This window comes from Panthera pardus, unplaced genomic scaffold (assembly GCF_024362965.1).
Source record: "Panthera pardus isolate Hobbes unplaced genomic scaffold, ASM2436296v1 HiC_scaffold_2, whole genome shotgun sequence".
NCBI classification, from domain to species: Eukaryota; Metazoa; Chordata; class Mammalia; order Carnivora; family Felidae; genus Panthera; species Panthera pardus.
In genome coordinates this window covers 27,607,962-27,630,187 of record NW_026526765.1, presented here as the reverse complement: position 1 = coordinate 27,630,187, position 22,226 = coordinate 27,607,962, and the positions used below count along the sequence as shown (strand labels likewise).

General features: G+C 43.7%; 2 protein-coding genes across 10 annotated transcripts in view; both read right to left on the bottom strand.

The window, feature by feature from the left end:
- Positions 1–5,154, bottom strand: part of TTC23L (tetratricopeptide repeat domain 23 like) — a 58,737-nt gene extending 53,583 nt beyond the window's left edge. For 2 of the 5 annotated variants that reach the window (XM_053906915.1, XM_053906918.1), the window contains exons 1-2: positions 4,946–5,154; positions 3,172–3,246 (exon numbers count right to left, since the gene is read on the bottom strand). In XM_053906915.1, the coding sequence (XP_053762890.1) occupies positions 3,172–3,246; positions 4,946–4,986 (116 nt within the window). In that variant the 5' untranslated portion in view covers positions 4,987–5,154. The other 3 variants (XM_053906916.1, XM_053906919.1, XM_053906917.1) reach the window with 3 other exon arrangements.
- Positions 5,155–10,125: 4,971 nt separating this feature from the next.
- The window catches only part of RAI14 (retinoic acid induced 14), a 144,005-nt gene continuing 131,904 nt past the window's right edge, over positions 10,126–22,226 (bottom strand). For all 5 annotated transcript variants that reach the window (XM_019450679.2, XM_019450680.2, XM_053906914.1 and 2 more), the window contains 5 exons: positions 19,817–19,935; positions 17,625–19,160; positions 16,310–16,459; positions 12,658–12,723; positions 10,126–12,064 (listed from right to left, as the gene is read on the bottom strand). In XM_019450679.2, coding sequence (XP_019306224.2) covers positions 11,987–12,064; positions 12,658–12,723; positions 16,310–16,459; positions 17,625–19,160; positions 19,817–19,935 — 1,949 coding nt within the window. In that variant the 3' untranslated portion in view covers positions 10,126–11,986. The remainder of the gene's footprint in view (positions 12,065–12,657; positions 12,724–16,309; positions 16,460–17,624; positions 19,161–19,816; positions 19,936–22,226) is intronic.

The following is a 22,226-nucleotide window of genomic DNA, read 5'->3' as shown; positions in this document are numbered from 1 at the left end:
TTTGTGGCTAGACTTCACGTGTCCTCTTCCATATTTCTTAAAAGTAGTGGCCAACTAACTAAAGCAAATGTGGCCCCACCAAGGAGAGGCCAGGGAACTCCACACAGTCAAGAGCAGATTCAGAAGCAAAATGGACTTCTCAGTTGTGTTACAGATAAATGTATTAAAAAGAGCTGAGTGGGTTGAAAATCTCCCCCTCTCCACTCACCTCTCTCTCTCTCTCTCTCCTACCCTCCTTCTCCCCTCTCCTTTCTCACTTGCTCAATGTAGATCTCTGACTTCAAAGCTGAACATAATTATGAATGGGTGATTGGAAACGGTAAAGATAAAAGTCAAGAGTTAATCTTATACACACCAAAGACATAACCATGTCCTAACATGGCCAGAAAAATCAAAGTGATCCAGAACAAATGGAATTCTAAAATCTTAAGTGCAACAACAGAATGTTCAATTAATTATAAACAAGTCCCCCAAAAGAATCACTTCTGTATTCACAATAGCTTTTAAAAATTCAACCCCTATATAGTTTTAAGAATAAAATTTATCTTCCTTTTCCACTGATAAGTAATGAATGTTCACTGTAAAAAAAAAAAAAAAAGAAAAATACAGAAAGAAAAACAAATGTCAAGTGTAATCTTTCACATTAGGTTTGAAAAATGAGATGTTAATATCCATCCAGACTTCCTGTTCTAAATAACCTACCCAGAGGTATATGAGCAAACCAGGTCAAGTGGATAGGAGAGCAACATTTCTTCAGGCAAGAAACAGAAGTGTGCTTTCAGAAGACACACAAACTCAATGGAAAAGCCAGAGAACATGGCTGATGTAATGTGATCAGAAGGTAGGTGCTACATTTCCCTCCTCTCTGCCTAGTGAATTCCATACTCCTCCTTCAAGACCCAACTCAGGCGTCACCTCTGCTGGAGTCTTGCACTGGAGTAGTAAGCAGAAGGGCTTGCAAAAATTTCCTCCAAATTTCTACTATACTGCAAATCACATTATAGTCTCATTTTCAAAATTTGTTTTGTTTCTGAGTCTTCGCTTTCTAGCAAATAAACTCCACCAGAGCCAGAGGTAAATCTCATTTGTTTCTGAAACCCTGATACCTGGCTTACAGTAACAACAAATAATGAATGACTTGTTAAAGGATGAACAAATGAATGAAAAGAGAAACGGTAGTCTTTAGGATACTTGAAAAATACTGAAGATAGAGGGAGTCTGTGGCAAGAGATCGTGAGTCAAGAAAAATAAAAGAAAATTTAGTCCCTCAGTTTGCTTAGGCTGCAGACTTCACAGATCTGGAGCAGAAGTTCAATATATCGGGGTCACCAAAGAGATTGTCAATTATGGATCTTAAAAATTATAAGCCCTAAATATTTTATTTTATTTTATTTATTTTTATTAAATTTTTTTAACGTTTATTCATTTTGGAGAGACAGACCAAGTGTGAGTGGGGGAGGGGCAGAGAGAGACAGAGAGAGACAGAATCTGAAGCAGCTCCAGCCTCTGAGCTATCAGCAGAGAGCCCAATGTGGGGCTCGAGCTCAGGAACCATGAGATCATGACCTGAGCTGGAGTCGGATGCTTAACCAACTGAGTCACCCAGGTGACCCACGCCCTAAATATTTGAAGTTCACCCTTCAATGAAATTAAGCCGAGACCAAAGGCAGTAAGCTTGAACAGCAGGGACCTCAAAGGGAGAAGAAACATTGAGGTCTTGACAAATGAGAATGCAAAACCTTAAACTGGCTTTGGATTAAACATCTTGTCATGAAAGATAAGACGACTGGAGAATACTTGCCAGTCAGATACCTTGAAAGATAAAATAAAAGTCAATAAATAAGAATAGGCAGGTTGGATGAAAGGTCTGCCTTGCCAGGTTTGTAACTTATTCTATATGTTGCCATAATTAATATGAATTCTGACTAGTAATAATAAATATGAATTATCTGATTACTTCCAAGATACTCTACTATGAACTCTATATCTTAATTTCAATTTTTATATTATACAAAAAAATTACATAAACCTTAACCTCAAGATATTTCATGAGGAGGGACAGAATTACTAAGCTATTAACCACTTGTCACATGTGGCTATTAAGCATATGAAATGTGGCTAGCCTGAACTGAGATGTGCTATAAGTGTAAAATACACACTGAATTTCAAAGACTTAGTTTAAAGAAAACATATAAAATATTTCATTAGTTATTTTATAAAATACTTCGGATACATTAAGATAAACATCGTATTAAACTTCAATTTACCTATTTCTTTTTTGTTTTTTAGTACGGCTACTGGAAAATTTTAAATTATCTATGTGGCTGGCATTTATGACTTGCATTATATTTCTATTTGATAGCATTGGCATAGAGCAATGGTTCTCAACCAAGGGTGACATTTCCCCTAGGGGAGATTTGGCAACCTCTGGAGGTATTTCAGCTTTTCACTACTGGGACGGTGCTACTGGCATCCAGTGGGTGGAGACCAGGAATGCTGCTAAACATCCTATAGTGTACAGGTCAGGCCCCCACAACAAAGAGTTATCCAACCCAAAATGTCAGCAATGCCAAGGTTGGGAACTCTTGGTACAAAGGAATGGTTCAAGAATTGACTCTGGAGTCAGACCGCTTAGTTTAAATCACTAGCTCCGTGTTGGGCAAATTCCCGAACCTGTTTTTGATTCATACTCCTTAGCTATAAAATTATAATAGTATAATAGCACCGCCCTTACAGGGACGTTGGGAGTTAGATGAGTTAATATACAGAAGCACTTAGAACAGTGCCTGGCACACAGTATTTGCTCAATAAGTATTAGCTATTATGATGTGAAAGTTTAATTTACTTATTGTCTATTTCACAACACAATTTTAATTTGCTCATTAACTCTGTTATATTGAATTCTCCATGACTTTACCAATCTTGTTACAATTATAATTAACCTATCTGTAAAAAATAGGTTAGGGAAAAATTATTTTCCTTCTTGCACAGGTTGCACAAATACAAATGGATCTTAGAGCAGAATCGTAATTAAAACACATCACAGAACTTCAACCTTCTCTTCTATGTAACAGGCGCTCAAAGCTCCTCACCCCAGGTTTGCCTGAAGTGGGAGGTCCCTGTGTTCCAGGCCAGTGACTGAGTGTGACGTCAAGGTTCTGAGCTACTTACAAGTGGAAGCAGAAGTCCCAGTCAGTGTCATTGCTGACGGTTGGAATGCGGATGGGGCTGGCTTGCATCTTCTTCCTACCAAGAATCACAGGTGAGGTCGGCTTTGGGGAAAAAAAGCTATCCTATTTTCCCTCTGTTGGATGCTGTTAACATCAAACTGAAACTGCCTAAATATATAACCCATCTGAAATTCAAAAATAGACTATACACACTCATGCATAGAGACACCTGGAAAGCAGAAATTAAAGACATTCGTCAAACTAAACCTCTGAATTAAAGTTCTTTCCTCTACATTTTTTTTTTACATTTATTTATTTTTGAGAGACAGAGCACAAGTGGGGGAAGGTCAGAGATGGAAGGAGACACAATCCGAAGCAGACTCCAGGCTGTCAGCACAGAGCCCGACGTGGGGCTTGAACTCACAAACTGTGAGATCATAACCTGAGCCGATGTGGGATGCTTAACCGACTGAGCCACCCAGGCGCCCCAAAAGTTCTTTCCTCTAATTCCTACTCCATAGTACCTCCAAAATCCCTGACTTTTTCTTGCCCCCTTAAAGCCAGTGCATTTACAGCTCCTGAATCACCAAAACTATGTTCTGCTCAAGTCTGATATTGTTTTTGCAAGATGGAAGCAAGCAAAGGAGGAGCTTTTAGTATTAAATGAGGTATAGCCAGTTTATCGGTTAATTCTTCTTGTCCCTAGGGCATTCCCACTATTTAATAGGAAGTCCCAGTTAAGGAACACACACGCGTCTATTTTGGTATTGTCGTTAGCTGATGGGGGGAAATGGTTGAAAACTCGTGGCAAAAATCCGATTGATAATTATTTGTGAAATTCAATTCTCACGGCTCTCCCCATCGCTTAAATCCAAATCGAATGTACGGTTTTGTACTGAACATTAACACCCGCCAAGTCGCTCTTCATTTCACCCTGCAGAAGGTCACTCATTCCCACCTGAGCCCTGAGCAGCTCTCTCTGACCCAGGCTCCGGAACGTCCACAATCCAAAAACCAGAAGGAAACTTCATTAATTTCTCTTTCTAATCTCGACTTTCAAAACTAAGGCCAGGGCGAGGAGTTGTGAGTTCTCAAACTCCTGAGTTCTGTTCAACGAGGTACCATACGTCCCTGAATAAATTATAACACCAAACTCTGGCGCCTCTCTCAAACGCAAAACCCTTTCTTCTCTCCCCGCAATTTCGTAAACCCTGACGCCACATCCCGAGCCCCAGGCGAGCATCCCAAGGCTTCTGTCTGGCGGGCGGTGTCCCCGCCGCAGAGGTTCCACGTGGAAAAGCACACGCGGGGCGCCGCAAAGGAGGGGTTGATTCCCGACCCGGCCTAGGGCAGAGAAGCCACGCCCCGGAACTAGCCTTCCCGTCTCCCTCAGCCGGCGAGCTCAGCTTCCTCCAGCGGCGTCAGCGTCCTGGCCTCGACTGACCTCGTTCAGGGAGCCGCAAAGGTGCCTGGCGGAAGCGAGACCCTGAGAGGTCCGCCTGCGGCGCGCCAGCAGCCCAGGTTCCGCCTCGGAAGACAATGGGGTTGCCATAGGAACGGAACGCCGCCAACAGAGCCGGGAGCGTCGGCGCCTGTAGCCATAGCCACGCGGGGAACTTCCGGCCCCGGAAAATTCAGGGCCGCTGGGGCCAACCTGGGCTTTCCGGTCTTTTTTGTTTTGTCCGGGCGCGACTCGCACAGCCTCAGGCTTGTCTTCAAAACTTCCCTCAGCTGCGGCGGAAACGTCACCTGTGTTTTTCTCGAAGGGACTTTACCTGTCAGGGTTGAAGATGCGGGAAGAGGAGACAAATCCCATCGGAGGATGGAAGAGAGCGCCCGGTTCCACGACCCTACCTACGTAAAGCAGTAGTGTACGGTGTACCCGGCTGTATGGGCGCACCCCTGCGCGCCCCCTGCACCCCCTCCGCCGCCGGGTGTTCTGGCTCTCCGGGAGCGGAGAGAAAAGGCTCAGATATGACTGACGGTGTCGGCACCGTCTGTGTTGCCTCTCCCGGTGAGATTTGAGCCATGCTTAATCAGGAACGCGGAGTGCAGGAAATGAGTAGTTTAAGCAATGGGCCACTAATTCTGCTAATGATTAGCAGTTCCAGGAACATTTTCGAGGGGGTGGGGCACATTTGGCAAACACCACACAGCCCTGATTTATGCAGCACGTGTTCTTATACCACCGCTCCTCTTCAGTGGCCTGACATAGACAGTAACAATAATTCAGATCTGACAGGTGCAGGGGCGCTTGTGGCTAGTACCTGAAGGAACAGCACCGGCTCCGTAGCCTTGTGTATAAGAGTATGATCACGAACCCTACAATAAACGACGGACCCATGGCAAGTCAAGCTGAAGGTGATGTGTCCTCATTTTCAAAAAAGCAGGCTCGGTAGAGAGAGAAGGAAAACATTTACTAAGAACTTCAAAGGTGGTGTTTAGATTTGGTGTTTGTTCTTTCCAGTTCGGAGGATGAAGTTTAATTGCTACTGATCCAAGACTGCCAAGAGAGACCAACCAAGATAGGTTGGAGGAGCTGTTTAAATGAGTTTGCTTAAATATCTCTTTAAGGAAAACCTGGACAGCCTTTTAACTTAAGGTTTAAAACTGTTGGCTCAAGATCCTGAGTCAAAATTTTAGAAAGAGCCCACCCCCTTTATTCTGTCTCTTAAGAGATCTCCCAACATGGAACAAGGATGAGAGCAATGAACTAGCTTCAAGATTTCCCCTATCTGGTTTTGACTCCGTGTGGCCTGGGGCAAATCACAGCCCCTGGGTCTCGATTTTCTATGCAAGAAGAGTATTTGTTACTATGAACAGTATTTAACATATATGAGGATAAAAAGGAAGAACTGGTTTCCTGTTCTCTAATTCTCATTTCCCTTACCGTTAAGTTGGTCTTCATCAAATTGAAAAGTTTTAATGTTCTGTCATTCTGGGAATTGGCTGGGAGTTTGTTTCTCAGTGTATTCAATGTAACTTTTCCTTCCTGAACCCTGGCTTTTGCCCATCATGGTGAAGGGAAGTGAGGTACCAGAACAGGCACTGAATTCCCATTTTAAGAATGACACTCTGGTTCCACCTCCATTTAATTAGCTCTGACCAGAAGTAGTTCATCTGTAAAATTAAAAGAAGGTTAAAGACTCAGAAGGTTAAATTAAAAGAAGGTTAAAGAAGGTTAAAGACACAGGTCAAACCTGTGTGTGGTTTTTTTCTTTCCTTGCCATCTTCACCCTGTCCCCAAATGTAAACCTTAGTCACGGGTAAATGTGCTGAAACTTTGTTCAGTAACTGAAATGCGGTGCTAGTAATCTGGGCAGACATTGCTTTCAGTGTGTTGGCTCACGGTCCCTCCCTTGATCCTGAACAAGCATCACTGTTACAGAATCACACAGAGGAAGCATGTGCACAGGGTCATTCCAGATTCTTCCATCCCCAAATAAACTGTGATTAACTCCTAATTATTTCAGCTTCAAAGACTGTGAAACTTAAGGACAGGAAATGTAAATAAGATTTCCCTTCGACTGTATAATTTCTTAAAACACATCTGTCCTCTCTAGAATGGGTTAGAGACCTTACTTCTGAGCTCCCACACTATCCCATCCATAATCTCCTCTTGACACCATTATATTGGCACTCTCTGAGTTTCTCACAGTCTCCATGCATCTTTCCATCCACTCAGAAAAAAAAAATGCATATTGAAGAAACCTATTCTGTGCCCAATACTGTTCTAAGCGTTAGGGAAGCAATAGCGAATAAATAGACAAAGATTTTGCTCTCTTGGAGCTTCTATTCTACTAGGTAAAGAAAAACAGGGCTATTAGTAAATAGTCTGATGTCTCTGCAAGTTAGAAAAAGACACAGAGCTGAGGGAATAGGCAACAATTTTGTGTGAATTAGAATTAAAAAAAAAAGCCTCTTCCTTCATCCAGACTCAGGCCCCCTGTTAAGTGGTTAAGCTTTGGGACTAGAGGGTGGGCTGGATTTTAGGACTCCCCTCCTCCCTCAACTGGGTGAACCACCTTACATGAAAGTGACAAATTGTATGGAGAAAAATAAAGTCAGATAAAGGATCTAGAAAGTGATGTGGACATATAGATTGTGCTAGTAGTTAAGGAGGGCCTCTCTAACAAGGTAGCATTGAGCAGAGGAAATAAAGGAGAAATAATACAAATGTCAGAAGAACATTTTAAGATAATAGCAAGTACAAAGGCCCTGAGGCAGGAGCAAGTTTGGTGGGTTCAAGGAAGAGCAAAATGGCAATTAAGAGTGAGGAGGCTGAAGAATGGGTCCGTGAAAGAGCAGAGCATTGCAAGGCCTTCTAGACAATTCATTCATCTAAATATCCACCCACCCAGTGAATACTGAATCCCTACCAGGTGGCAGGCCCCGGTCTGATCAGTTGTGAGTTCCTTGTGAGCGGGAGGTGTTACGTTCACCACTCAGCCTTTGGCACTCAACAAAGTGCCTGGCTTATTATCAGTGCTCTGCAATATTTAAGAAGCCTGGAGTCATCTTGCGGAACTCTCCAGTAGCAGAGACTCTAGCTCCTCAGTATGGATATCAGTTCCCTATCACTGCTGTAACAAATCACAACAAATTTATTGGCTTAAAACAACACAAGTCTATTATGTCATGGTTCTGGAGGTCAGAAGTCTGCAGTGGCTGTCACTGGGCTAGAGACAAGGTGTAAACGAGGCTGGTTCTTTCTAGGAGCTTTCGGGAGAATCGTGTTTTCTTGCCTTTTCCAGCTTCTAGAGACCACTTGCGTTTCTTGGTTTGTGGCTTCAGCCTCCACCCTCAGAGCCAGCAGCACAGCATCTTTATTTTAATGTTTGTTTATTCAGAGAGAGAGCGCACGAGTAGGGGGCAGGGCAGAGAGGGAGAGAGCGGTTCTCAAGCAGGCTCTGCACCGTGAGCACAGAGCCCAACGTGGGCGCTCAGATTCATAAACCATGAGATCACGACCTGAGCCGAAAGCAAGAGTCAGATGCTTAACTGACTGAGCCACCCAGCCACCCCCGGTGCAGCATCTTTAAATCTCTGACTCTTGTCTCCTTCCACTTTAACAGACCCTTCTGATTAAGTCAGCCCCACCATAGAGCCCAGGACAATGTTATTGAAACCCAGCTGATTAGCAATCTTAATTCTGCCAATTTAATTTTTCTTTGCCATATTACATAAGATATTCACATATTCCAGGAATCAGGACATAGACCTCTTAGGGGGTAGGTCCACTATTTTGCCTACTCAGTGTGTTTAACCTGACTTAATTTGCATATGTTTGAAAACATCCAGAGGTCACACAAAGGGAACCCGTGCTACTTCTCCTCCCGTTAAAAACTTACAGTATTTGGCTGTGTTTTGTTCCTTTCTCTCCCCTACACATCTTCCATTTATAATCTAGTACATCTAGTTACAGTACTTGAATATACGGTTTCTTCCCATGGTAGGGCTTGGTTTATAATGAATGTGCAGGGATGTCTTCCCTTCCACTCACTTCTATCTCTTCCTCTTCAGAGGAGCTTTTCCATCTGCTGAAACCCACTTTGATTGCTCTCTCAACCGACAGGCTCCTATGGCTTACTCATGGCAACCATCACAGTTGAGCTCTTGTCCTTTGACTGTTTCACAAATATGCAACTCTCACGCTTGAATTCTTTGCCCAAAGCTGAACAGAAATTGCCACTCTGTGAATGCCTTGGTCTGTTGCTTTTCCCAGCCCCCGCTTAGCTTTGCAGCCTGCCTTTTAACTGCTCAGAAAGCATCATCCCCATCTTTGCTGGAGAGTGTTCCTGCTGCTGTCAGCACCCAGCATTCCACAGTTATGCCACGTTGCACAAGGTTGTGCTTCAACACGTTCTGGGAACATTTCCCCCACACAGTGTATTATGTGTTTATCTTAAGTTGGGTGGGTTTAATTATTAAAGGCTTTGCAGTCTGTCTTCAAGTTTACGTAAGGAAAACAAAATGATGAGTCTTATTCAACCAGTGTGAAGAAAAAGGCCATTCTTTCTCACACACGCTGTGATGGTGCATACGCTGTTCTACTTTTGTTCTCTGCATTCTTGTATCACATGATGGAAGCTATTGTGAAAATAGGCAATTTGAAAATTACCCAAATAGTCCTCACATGTGTGCATGAAGACATTTATATATAGGACAGTCATCACATCATTTTTAGGGCTGTAAAATTCTGGAAGCATCAATGAGGAACTAATAAAAATATAGCACCATCGAACTATGAAATATTATGCAACAGTTAAAAAGAATTAAATGTGTGATGGGGAACAGTATTTCTCCAAGATATTTTACGTATCTTTTTTTTTTTTTTCTTGTAAGAAGAGAAACGACCAATCTAATGGAAGCTTTTAAATAGTTGAGGGCACCTGGGTGGCTCAGTTGGTGAATTGTCCCACTTCGGCTCAGGTCATGATCTCATGGTTTGAGCCCTGTGTCAGGCTTTGTACCCACAGCTCAGAGCCTGGAGACTGTTTCAGATTCTGTGTCTCCCTCTCTCTCTGCCCCTCTCCTGCTCACGCTCTCTCTATCCTTCAAAAATAAACATTAAAAAAATTTTTTTAAATAGTTAAAAAGAGAACAGACAACTGAGGGGCAATTTTGAATTGAAGAACCATGATGCCACTGCCCACAAGTGGCTGATGCTTGGGGCTGAGTTGCTAATCAGCTGACCTTAAATAAGGATTTCCCTGGGTTATCTGGGTGGGTGTGATGTAATCGGAGGGGTCTTCTAAAGTGGAGGGGGGGGGGTGTCAGAGTCCGACATTAAAGATGCTAGGAGATGGAAATGAGGTGACAGCGAGAGACCGTGGACCACTGGCAGCCACTGAGTGTGACTTGGGGTGGAAAGCACCATTATACCCAACGCCTCTGACCTGATCCTAAGAAGCCATACACATATGCTTATGAAGGCACCAAAAGTCAACAGAGATGCAAAATGAAACAAAAGTTTATTTTCTGCAATACCTTCTGTAAATTACAAAGGCAAAATGCTAAACTACAGCATATAACTTTTCAATATTTAACCAGAGTACTTATAATAAATACGCATCCTGAAACAAGATAAAAGGCTACACTTTGTCAGGCGTCCTACAAAATGTCTCAAGTTTTATACTCTGCAGCATTTCTGCATGGGGGCAGGAGGGGGGGTTGTTTGTATTTTCTTAAGTGCTGTGACAAAAGGTCCTTTCACATTTCTTTGGAGCATTTTCTAAATTGGTGAAGTATAAACAACTTAAGAAAAGGAACACCAAGCTTGAAAGCCGTTTCTGCTTTGTGGTCGTTGGTCCTCATCCAATACAGATGAGCACATCCTCCAATATAGCCCATCACCCTGTGCGCCCAGGCACCCTACGGTCTGTGGACCCCGTCAGAGCAGGCCTATGCTTTGCGTTATATACTTCGGAGACGTCTGTATTTAGCTTACATCTCTCAACAAAAACAATGCCATAAGGAAGCTGCAAGCAAGTTCAAAACGTTTTTAACCTGAAAGTCAAGGGAACAGAAATATTTGCCCCCACGACCTTTGCTATGCACCATCATGTATGTGTACCATGTTAGGATTCTGGTTTCAAAGGTGGAAAAGTGATTGGCTAACAGTCCTTCCAAGAGATCATTTATGGGCACTGGTAGAGCTGGGGTATTCAAAAATACTCAGTGGGTAAAAGGAAGATTTTCTATATTCAGAAATGTGCTACAGTTGTGAGGACACGATGGCAGAGAGGCTAGGGGGCCGGTGGCAGCTCGTGTAGAGTTTGGAAAGGGAATACATAACTACCTTGGCTATCGATGCAAACTCTGAGGAAGAAGTTATGCTTTAAAAAAGTCATAAGCATGGTTATCTAAAAATACTTTATTAATAGAGTCTAATGTAAATTTCACTCATTTAGGGGTTTAGCTATGAAAACATCTTTAAGAGCCAATAAAAATATTGTAGAGAAAAAAACACTTTTAAAAAACTGAGGTTAAGAACTATGAGGCATTTTTTTTTTTTTTTTTTTGGCTGTAAACACGCAGTTTACTGTCCCTTGTTGAAACACGAATGTTTGGATTCCTGAGCTTCACGGATAACAGGAGGCAAGTTTGCATAGAAGATTTGCAATATGTCAACGATTTGCTTCAAAAGAATTTCTAAGGACAACTTGCTTTTGTTTCTCAACTTCGTATTTTAGTTAAGAGTGCTCATCAAACTCTGAGACTAACAAGCAGGGTGATGAGCTATATAAGGCAGAGGGGGGAAAATGATGGGATTCATGTTTTAAGTCCACAGGATGTCATGATAAAGGCTCTTAAGTATGCACCACATAACGAGTGCCATACTATTTTGGTCAGAAGTTAAATCATGTTTTGGGCTTGGAAACCAAAGGCAAAGGGGCTCTCGGGTGCTGACTGACACCGCCTGAGTGTAGGAACTAAAGCAACGTTCGCTGAGCGGGGAGGTCTCAACATATTGCTCAGTGATGACAAAGCCCCTCAGCTGGTCGGGTCCCACAGCAGGTGCCCACCCACCAGCACCAGGACCAGGACCAGACCCCTGGTTCCAGATTCCGGCTCTGGAATCTGAAGGGACACCAGGGCATTTCACTTGTGCTGCTCTCAAGTCTCTAAGCAGCTCTGGGGAGGACAGCCCTCTCCTGGACCCAGTCCTCAGAAAGCTGCCTTAGGAAAGGGAAAAAGCTAGGCTGGGCCACGGTGCATACCACGAGTGAGAACAATGGCAGTGGTTGCCGACAACTCCAGATCTAACACAAAGATGGACAACAAGGGGGCAGTGTCCTGCCACGGAATCCATTCTACTTCTTCTGGGACTGGTTTTTACACATGGTAAGGATCTGCTTCAGTACTTTCTGGACATCTTCATCCATCTGGCCCTAAGGAATTCAAACAAAAGACAATCATTAGAACTTAAGGTCAGTCCTGGCAGTCTTCCCCAGGGAACGCGACGGCCGGCTGACATGAAGCCCTTGGCTTTCCCCTGGATCTTCCAAAGGAATGTCAACCCTAGTGATTCTGACGTTTCTAGGAGGGACTGAGAGAGCGGGCCTTGCTCGTCTCTCTGGAGGATGATGAGGCTGGGTGTGCTAGAGCCACCAGCAAAGGGTTTCTGGGTCTCAGTTGCAAATGTGAGCCCCGCCAGCCAAGCGGCCAACAGTCGTGGGGTGAGACAGTGCTGCCGGCTGAGAACATTGGCACGCCTGAGAAAGCAAGCCTGGGTTCCTCCCCCTGGTGGGGGTAGCAGCCACATCCTCCTTCATTCCTCAACAGAGGATGAGGCTGTTCTCCGTAAATGGCACAGGGCTCCTGACAAATCCAAAGCAACGCAAAAGGCGTTTTAAAGCTTCTCGATGTAAAAGATTCTCTTCGACTTTTCATTTGTTCTACTGGCTTAGTGACGGGAGCTGGGGTGACATCCACTGTGATATTTCTTTAGGATATCCAGGTACTTCATAGGCTGTTATCATACCTGCACAGCATACAGAAGATGCATTCGGTAAACAGATATCACCTCCTGGTGTTGTTTCTTGCAGTCCTAGAAAGAGACAATTTGACACTGTTTAGCAGACCTTTACAGAACAAAAACAAAAAACGGTAAGAAAGCTGTGGCCAAATGCTACCACCCAAGTGATTTCCTCCACCAAATGCTAGCATATGAGGACTTAAAAATTGTTGTGGGCTCACTGGGATGTAGATTTCTGAACACTCGTCAAAATTCTTAGAGAAAGATCTGTCAATATTCTTAGGGGGAGAAAATCTACCTATTTCATATTTTGATACAACTCTAGAAGAAAATTCACGTAAAAACTAGTTATTATATAATCCCACATTTGTTGCAAAAACCCTACGTATACATACTTATGCAAATACACAGATACATTCACACAAAATAAATGGTGCAAAGAAACATACTGAATGCAAAAAATGACTATCTCTGAGTGGTTGAATTATGGGCAATTTTTATTTATAGAAATTTTCCAGAGTTTTCTGTATTTTCCAACTTTTCTACAATAACCAAGTATTCATTACTTTAATTTTTAAAATCTAGTCTTTTAAAAGGAGCTGTTGATCTCTCACAAAATAGCCCGTCCTAGAGCCCCCCAGGGAGTTCAATTATTTAGGTGTCAATGGTGATGAACAGGGTGGTGGCACCAATCCCAAATCGCTGTATGTTGCTCAGTACAGCTGTTGATGCTTTTATTTCTGCTTGTGGAGCTACTGTTGCAGTTCCCCTCAGTGACGATTTCAAAAATCTTAGCTCTGAACTCTTCTAAGATGGTTTTCCTCCAATTTCATGATAAAAATTGATCCTATATAGATCACTCCAAAAATCTACAGGGGTACCTGGGTGGCTCAGTTGGTTGAGTGTCTGACTTTGGCTCAGTTCTTGACCTCATGGTTCGTGGAGTCGAGCCCCGCATCGGGCTCACTTCTGTCAGCACAGAGCCTGCTTCAAATCCTCTGTACCCCCTCTCAGCCCCTCTCCTGCTCATGCTCTCTCAAAAACAAATAAACATTTTTTTAAAAATCTACAAAAGTCCATCAATACCCTTCTCACCTCTTTCCTATGAGTGTCAGAACATAAGCTGTCCTTCCTATTCAAGGACAACCTATGAAACCTCAGTCCTTTGAAGTTCACACCATTAGAAGGTGTACTTAGTACCTTTTTTCATATTGTTTCCTCCCATCTTTTGCACACTTCCACTCAATCACTTAAAACTTCATCTTCTGATCATCGCCCTCTTTTACATCTCTATTTCTGTCATCATTTGGATGGCCACAACATCCACATGCATGAGCCACGTGACACTTTGGCCTCTCAGTTCCCCAGGGACGACCTCCTCCTCCTCCTCCTCCTCCTCCTCCCAGCCACACATACTCACAGTCACAGCCCTGCCTCTGTCATTACCTCTGAAATCTCAAATGAAAGCACCTCACCTTCTGATCACCAGCTACCTTTCTAGCAAATGTGCTGTAGCCTTTCCTGCCTCTTGTTGTGGTTCTTCAGCCCCATCAGATTCCTAGCTACTTGGTCACTTCTCTCGGGCAGCCTACTGGGGTCCCGATCCCACCCCACCACCCCACTCGGACTGTCCTTGCCACGGCTGCCAAGGGCCATCTAAATCCCACATCTCAGTCCTTGCTGCCTCTTCCCTATCCCCTTGAGATTCAGCATGAGCATCACTTCCTGCAGGAAGCCTTTCGAGACACTTCTTCTGTATGCCCAGAGCATGCTGGGCATCTATCAGTCGGTGCTTACCACACAGAGAATATGGAAAGCCATTATATTAAAGTATAAATTCAGTGAAGACAGGGACTGTGTCTTCCTTTTATACCACCAGCACCTTATATAATATTGATACGTAAGAGCTCATTAAACATTGAAAATTTTAAAATGATTGTATAAACCATCAGCACTTTACCTATAAGTCTGTGATAACCACTTTATGAGAAAAATGACCTGCAGAACACAATAGGGAGCATCTTCTTCTCCCCTGATCATTCCTTTGCTGCGAGAGATGATAACACAAAAAAGCTGGTTTTATACTCTGTGGCCAGCCAGAGTCTGGACTGCAGAAACCTGAATTCACCCGTATCAAAGTCTGTACTGAAGACATCATGAAATCCAGGTCCTGTTTGTAAACAGAAACTAGAGATCTGTCTTGAACCACCCCTTGATTTCACATGGAAAACATAACCTACCCATGTCAACAAAAACCTTAACAAATATTGTGATAGGTGAAATACTGGCCCTCCAAAGATGTCCACACCCTAAACCCCAGAACCTGTGGAATGTTACCTATATGGTAAAAGGACCTTGTAGGTAGGATTAAGTTAAGGATCTTGAGATGGAGGAAAGGTTTATTCTGATTATCTGGGTATCTCTTAAACATAATCACAAGGGTCCTTAGAGAAGCAAGGCCAAAGGTGAAAGGAGGAGATGGGAGAACAGAACCAGAGGTGGAGTGATGTACTTCAAAGGTGGATGTAGGGGCCATGAGCCAAGGAATTCAGGTGGCCTCTAAAAGCTAGCAAAGCCCGGGAAATGGATTCTCCCCTAGAGCTTCCAGAAGGAACCAGCTCTGCTGACACTTTGACTTTGGTGACACTGATTTCACACTTATTGATCTCCAGAATTTTAAAAGCATAAATTTGTGGAGTTTTTAAAAAAAGTTTGAGAGAGAGCGCAAGCAAGTGTGCAAGTAGGGGAGGGGCAGAGAGAGAGGGACACAGAATCCCAAGCAGGCTCAGCACTCTCAGCATGGAGCCCCACTCGGGGCTCAAACTCACGTACTGTGAGATCATGACCTGAGCCAAAATCAAGAATGAGACACTTAACCAACTGAGCCACTCAGGTGCCCCAAATTTGTGTTGTTTTAAACCAAGTTTGTGTTGATCTGTTACAATAGCCACAGGAAACGAATACAGATATGGAAGGACTCTCCTGGGTGAAATGAGGAGAGGGGCCAATAAGCAGATTCAGACGCGCAGATATGCAATTACCAGAGATCCTGGGCCCTAATAAGAAAAAGTTCTTGCCACTTCCAGAGACAGTAATGACTGCAGTCAAAAAAAAAAAAAAGGGAGAGAGGGTGGGGCGCCTGGGTGGCTCAGTCGGTTAAGTGTCAGACTTCGGCTTAGGTCATGATCTCGCAGTTTGTGGGTTTGAGCCCCGCGTCAGGCTCTGTGCTGACAGCTGGAAGCCTGGAGACTGTTTTGGATTCTGTGGCTCCCTCTCTCTCTGCCCCTCCCTTGCTCACACTCTGTCTCTCTTTCCCTCTCTCAAAAAATAAACATTAAAAAAAAAAATGGAGAGGGTGAAAAGTTAGTGGATGTGTCAATGTGACGCCTATGTGCCACCGTGCTGCCTCCCCCCTCTCAGAGATCCAGGTCACCCACCTCATTGCAGGTGATGACTGGAAATCCCACCACTTCCTCCTGCCCTCACCAAACAAATCTTTAGCTACTCAGCCACTCCTTCAGGCTGGGGCTCTTCTCACTCCAACCTGTCCCCACCTAGCTGAGCTGGTGTGTAATCTGCCTCGTCCTCCACCCCCAACCCCCCCACCCCCTCATCCCCCCCCCCCCCCCAAGCAGGAGGCAGAAACAAGCCCACTCACAGCCAGCTGGCTCTGTAGCTGCTTGACCTGCTGCTGCAGTCCTTCCAGCTGCTGACTCTGCCTCTTGGACGAGCTAGCTGAGTAGGAGAGCTGTGAGAGGCTGTTCAGGGCCTCCTTCAACTTGGTGACTTCCTTTGACATCTCATTTATCTGGCGAGAAAGGAAAACTATCAGCAATAGGTAGGCAAGATTCTGGATAGTTCTCCAACACAGCCTCTTGTTGGCCTCAGGGACTTGAGACTTTGGAACAATTTCTCTTTTATTTTTTAAAGAAAACCCATACGATGAAATAGGTAACAAAATCAGCAAACCCACATAGCCCTCTAAGGCCACTATATTCAAATAAGGGCCCCAGATTCAATACTGTGCTTCGAGGCATGAGGGTAAACAAAAGCTAGGAGGATGCTTTCCTATTTTACTGTGAAAGGGGGTACTATCAGAATGAGGATTTTAGGCATTCTTTATTTTGAGAAGGCTATGTCTTGTTCAGTAGTGCTGACATGGGCAATCAGGAATGAGTCCTAGGAACCCTGACTTCTCTGGGCATCTTGCTTTAAAGTAAACATAACCCCTCCCCGCAACCTGACCTCTGCCTCCTAACTTTCTGCCCCCTTGGCTTTGGAAGCTCTTTTTGAAATTTTCATCATACTAAAGGAATAAATGATAAACAGTGCTCTGATCAATGCTGTTTGGAAAATCTGACCCAGAGGACTGGGGACGTGGAGCAGATTCAGGCACAGAACCATTTTTTACGCCCCCCTCCCCTTTGTTTCCCCTCCTTCCACCAAGCCATGCTCAGCCCATCTCTAATCACCTGCTCCCCACATTCCCTGCTTCCCCTCCTATATACATCTTTGACAATGAGTGCCACGGAGGGCGGTTCTTAACACTGACTCAGGGGAAAGCTCATGGAACTTAGGGAAGCGGGATTAAGTCTGGAAGTATTTGGGTTTCCATATGATGGAAGAATCTGTTTGGATTCCAAAAGAGTTGAAGTTCAAGATGGGTTACAAATGCCTTTCAGTTTGTGGGTTCGCTTCTGATCCCTGACACTTGACACAGCTTCTGTAAAATAATTTTAAAAGGGAAAATATGCACCACATATGTGAAAATGCTTCAATATAAGGGGAGTGATCGACGATCAGTGTTTTGTTTTGTTTTTTTAAACATAAATGTCCAAACTACTAATCTTAATGTGGCCATGGGGACAGATGGAGTCACATGCAGAACTTCTGAGCAATCACAAGAGACCAGTGCTAACTAGAAACTAGTGTCTAGCTAACTAGAAACTTAACAGCAATGGAGTCTCACCAACCTTCTTATCTTTATCCTCCTCCAGTTTGGAAGAGCTCTCCGACTGTCTCTTCATCTCTGCGAGCTCCTCCTGAGCGTGCTGGAACTGTTGCCGAAGTTCGTTTGCTTCCTGCTCTTTGGATTTTAAGAGAGCCTGAATATTTTCCTTTTCCCTTTTCACTTGTGAGACCTCACTTCGAATCTGGGAGACCTCCAAATGGGCCTTCTCTTTCTCTTTTACGGACTCCTTCAATTTTGAGGCCAACACACTCACTTCACTTTCTAGTGATGACTGGAGCTTTGCGTAGGCAGACCTGGGCACCATGGCGTCCGCCATCGCGGCCTTCTCTTCCAGGAGTCGTTTCTCCAGTTTTGCTACTTCCCCTTCCTTGCTTGCAAGGTGCTCTTTGAGACTGCTTATTTTTTCCTCCATCTCTTTCGCAGTAGCCCGCAGTGTGGTTATCACCTGCAAATGTTCTGTGATGGAGACAGAGTTCTCTTTCTGTGCGTCCACGAGCTGTTTGAGCTGTGTCAACTCGTTCAATACCTTTGAGTACTGAGACTTCATTTCGGACAATGCCTCTTCTGCCTTAGCTCTGGACACGTTCGTCACTAGCATCAGTTTCTCATGCTCCGCTTTATGGATATATTCGGCTGTTACGTCTTCTAGAGATTTCCTCTTCCTGTAATCCTCCAGCTCGGCCTGGGCTTCTTTGTACAGCTGGGACAGCTCGCTTACCTGTTTGTTGAGCTCATCTATCATCCTGTTCATGGCCTCTTTCATATCCCCAGCTTCATCGCCGGCTTCCGGTGTCATCTGACTCTTTAGGGCATCTTTTAGTTTCATGATTTCTTCTTGGGCCTCTTGGTATTTCTCAAACAAAAAAGCTTTCTCCTTATTCATATTCTCAATCACAGAGCAATATGAACTTTTCATCTCCTCGTACTCTTCCCCAGGAGACTTAATACCCAAATCTTTCTCCTTCTCTACGAGTTTTTCTTCTAACTCTCTCACTTTCTCCTTATTTCTTTCACTTTCGGCTAATGCGTTCTGGAGATCCTGCTTGAGCACATCTATTTCCTCCTCAGTGATCCGTAACTCACGGAGATGTGAATAACTGTCCACGCTTTCAGGAGAGACAAGGCCCAGTTTCATCTGCTTCTGCACGTTAAGGACTTCTTTCATGGCCTCCTCGTACTTGCTCTGAGTTTCTTTCAGTTTCTGGCTGAGGTCGGAGCCATTCTCTGAAATCTCTGCACTGTTCACGCACACCAATTCGGCCCTCCTGGACTGGAGCTCAGCCTGCAGCTGCTGCTTCTCTGCTTCAGAGCTCTCTAGTCTCTTCTGCAAGTCCTGCAGAATCTCTTGCAGTTGCTGAATTTGCCCGTCACTGTCGAGAGTGGATTTACTCAAGGAATGTGTTAAGACGGATGGAGATGACTTGGAGTCTAGGGGAGGGGTTTCACTAGGTCTCCCCAGGGGTGGGGCCAAGTCAGTTTGAGTGGAATGGTAGGAGTCAAAGCTCAGGTCTGCATCTGCCTCCTTGGGTGATTTGGCCTGCAAAAAAGGCAAGAATGAAATGGTGCCAGAGGTGTGGTTAGGTGAGCAAGCAACTGATAGAAGAGAACAAATCCAAAGCTTACATAGGGGAGAGCTGCAGCATCCCTTTATGGGTACTTTTGCCCCATGACAAACCATGGTCTGGGACATGAGAATTGGGTTAACGACACTAAGCTTATTCTGTACTCTCTCAGGACAGCTCATTTCTGCCACTTTAAAAACACTAGATTTGTTTGGGCTCTAAAGCCTCTGACTCATAATTTTTCCTTTGCTTCTCATATTATTCCAGTAGCCAAAAAGGGGCAATGGGCTTAGCATAGCTATTTCAATCAAGTTCTTAAATCTGCTAAACGATCAGCTCTACTAAATGAATGGCTGTTTATACACACACACAAACATGTGTATATATAGTAATATATAAAATGCACTAAGTATATAATTATATATAATTTACCAATTTACAGAAATAGAGTTAATGAATTACTCTCTCAACAAACCTAATTTGAAACTATAAAACGCTAAAGGCAAACTACATTTAAAAAGGAAGAAGAAACTAATGTAGAGGTTTAAAACAAAATATCACCTGACTAACCTGAAAAAACCCAATAGTTTGACCCTACAGGATAGTTCGTGGTAATAATCTATGTACCTACCTGTAATTTATCTTGTAATTCTTTATTGTGTAAGGTAAGAGAAGCAACTTTTGCTTGCAACAGGACGAGAAGATCTTGTTGGTCAGCTTCAGAACTTATATCCAATAAGCTATCAGCACCTTGGAAAAGAGAAAAGTAATTTTAAATAATATTTTCTTAAACTAATATTTCTCTGACCTCTAACCGAGTCACTTCTACCCAATCCAGTGCTTCTTCCTGGTTCTGATGAAGAATGAAAGCCCCTAGCAAAGCCCCTGGTTAGATGAACAGCAATCCTCAGGTCCTGCAGTTCCCTCATTGGGGTATGCCTAGCATAAGTGTGGATGCGTAGAAGCTCATCTGAAAACTGATGGATTTGGTCATATGTTTTCCATTCCCCTTATTAAGTATTATACCTTGCCTAATACACATATTATGATATACCTAATATACCATACCTTGCCATATCATATCATGCCTAGTAAGTGCCATTTATGTGAATCCTTTTAGAAATATCCTACAATCTGGTTCACTTCTTATCCCTACCACACTTACTCTAGTTTCAACTTTATCACCTGACTGAGAAGCCCTGCAAACAGCCTCGTAACAAAGCTCTGTCTCTCTCCTTAGTAAACATATAGCTTTACCTAACACTGTCAGGCTAATCTTCCTAAAATGTGCTTTGATAGGCTCATTCCTGTGGTTCCAGTGCTTTAATCACTCTCTTTTCAAAATTAATCTCCAGATTCCTTAGTCTGGGTTAATGCCTCCATAATCTGGTCCCAAAGTACTTTTTCAGGTGTATGACCCATGATTTCTTTTTTTTTTTTAATTTTTGTTTAATGTTTATTTATTTTTGAGACAGAGAAAGACAGAGTATGAACGGGGGAGGGTCAGAGAGAGAGGGAGACACAGAATCTGAAACAGGCTCCAGGCTCTGAGCCGTCAGCACAGAGCCCGACGTGGGGCTCGAACTCACGGACCATGAGATCATGACCTGAGCCGAAGTCAGACGCTTAACCGACTGAGCCACCTAGGTGCCACTGACTCATGATTTCTAGCATCACATCTTCCTCAGGTTCAAACTTTCCATCATACACTCTATATCTCGACACAAGGCTGCTTCCTTAATCTTTCATCCATCTGATAGCCCTTGCAGCATCTCTTTGGCTAAGTCCCTTGTAGGCAGGTTTCAGGACCCACGGCAAACTCTGCCTCCTCCTTACAGCGTTTGCTGGCCCACCCCAGCGTGCACCCGTCTCCTCTTAACCCCACAATCCCACTGCTGGTAAACCACAACTTTTTGACATCCTACTGATTACCACACTGAAATAGCATCTAAAGCTCTGCCACTCAAAGTGCTCACTGAGACAAGAGCCTAGCTCCCAGAATGTCATTCAGTGCACCGCTTCCTTCAGACTGTCATTCAGTGCACCGCTTCCTTCACGCACAAAGTCTTTCTATGGGGGGAAAAAAGTGTCTGCTGGACAAAACAGTGTGCTTAGCAGTATAGCTGGATGACTTCCTGGTGCAAACTCAGAACAGTTGTACAGACCACAGTCTTGAATAGCACCGATGCACATTTTTTACTATAATTTTATTATTTTCTCACAGCCATTTAATGCAAAGATGGAAACTTTCATCTTAATTTGGAAGCATGCAAAATGACATTTCTTCATAGAAATGCTTACTTCTGATGTCAGGTTCCTAACCCACAGCTTTATAAGGAGTCCCCTTGACATGATGTCTGGTAAGTTTGGAATAAACCAGAGGATTGAGAGCATGACTGTAATTCTAAGCAATAGAAATTACTTCTAAAATACAGTGGATGTTTTTTAAAGAATCCAATGTAACAAGTGTTCAAATAACTTGGATCTCTGCCAAGAATTAGAAAGTTTAACATTTCTAAATTCTGTAAGTTAAAAGTTCCAAATACCTATGAAATCATAGGCTAAGAAACTAAATGCTGAAGCAAAAGGAGCTTTTGAAATAATCTCCATGAGGTGCACCTGGGTGGCTGATTTGGTTAAGGGTCTGACTCTTGGTTTTGGATCAGGGCATGATCTCACAGTTTGTGAGTTCGAACCCCACATCAGGCTCTGTGCTGACAGTGCGAAGCCTGATTGGGATTCTTTCTCTCTCCCTTTCTCTCTCTGCCCCTCCCCCTCTCACTCTCTCTCTAAAATAAATATACTTTGAAAAAGTAAAATGAGGGGCAGCCTGGGTGGCTCAGTTGGTTGGGTTTCCGACTTCGGCTCAGGTCACGATCTCAAGGTTCATGAGTTTGAGCCCTGCGTGGGGCTCTCCACTCTCAGAAGAGTCTGCTTCAGATCCTCTGTCTCCCTCTCTCTCTGCCTCTCCCCTGCTCACTCTCGCTCACACTCTCTCTCTCAAAAATGGATACACATTAAAAAAAATTTTTTTAAATAAA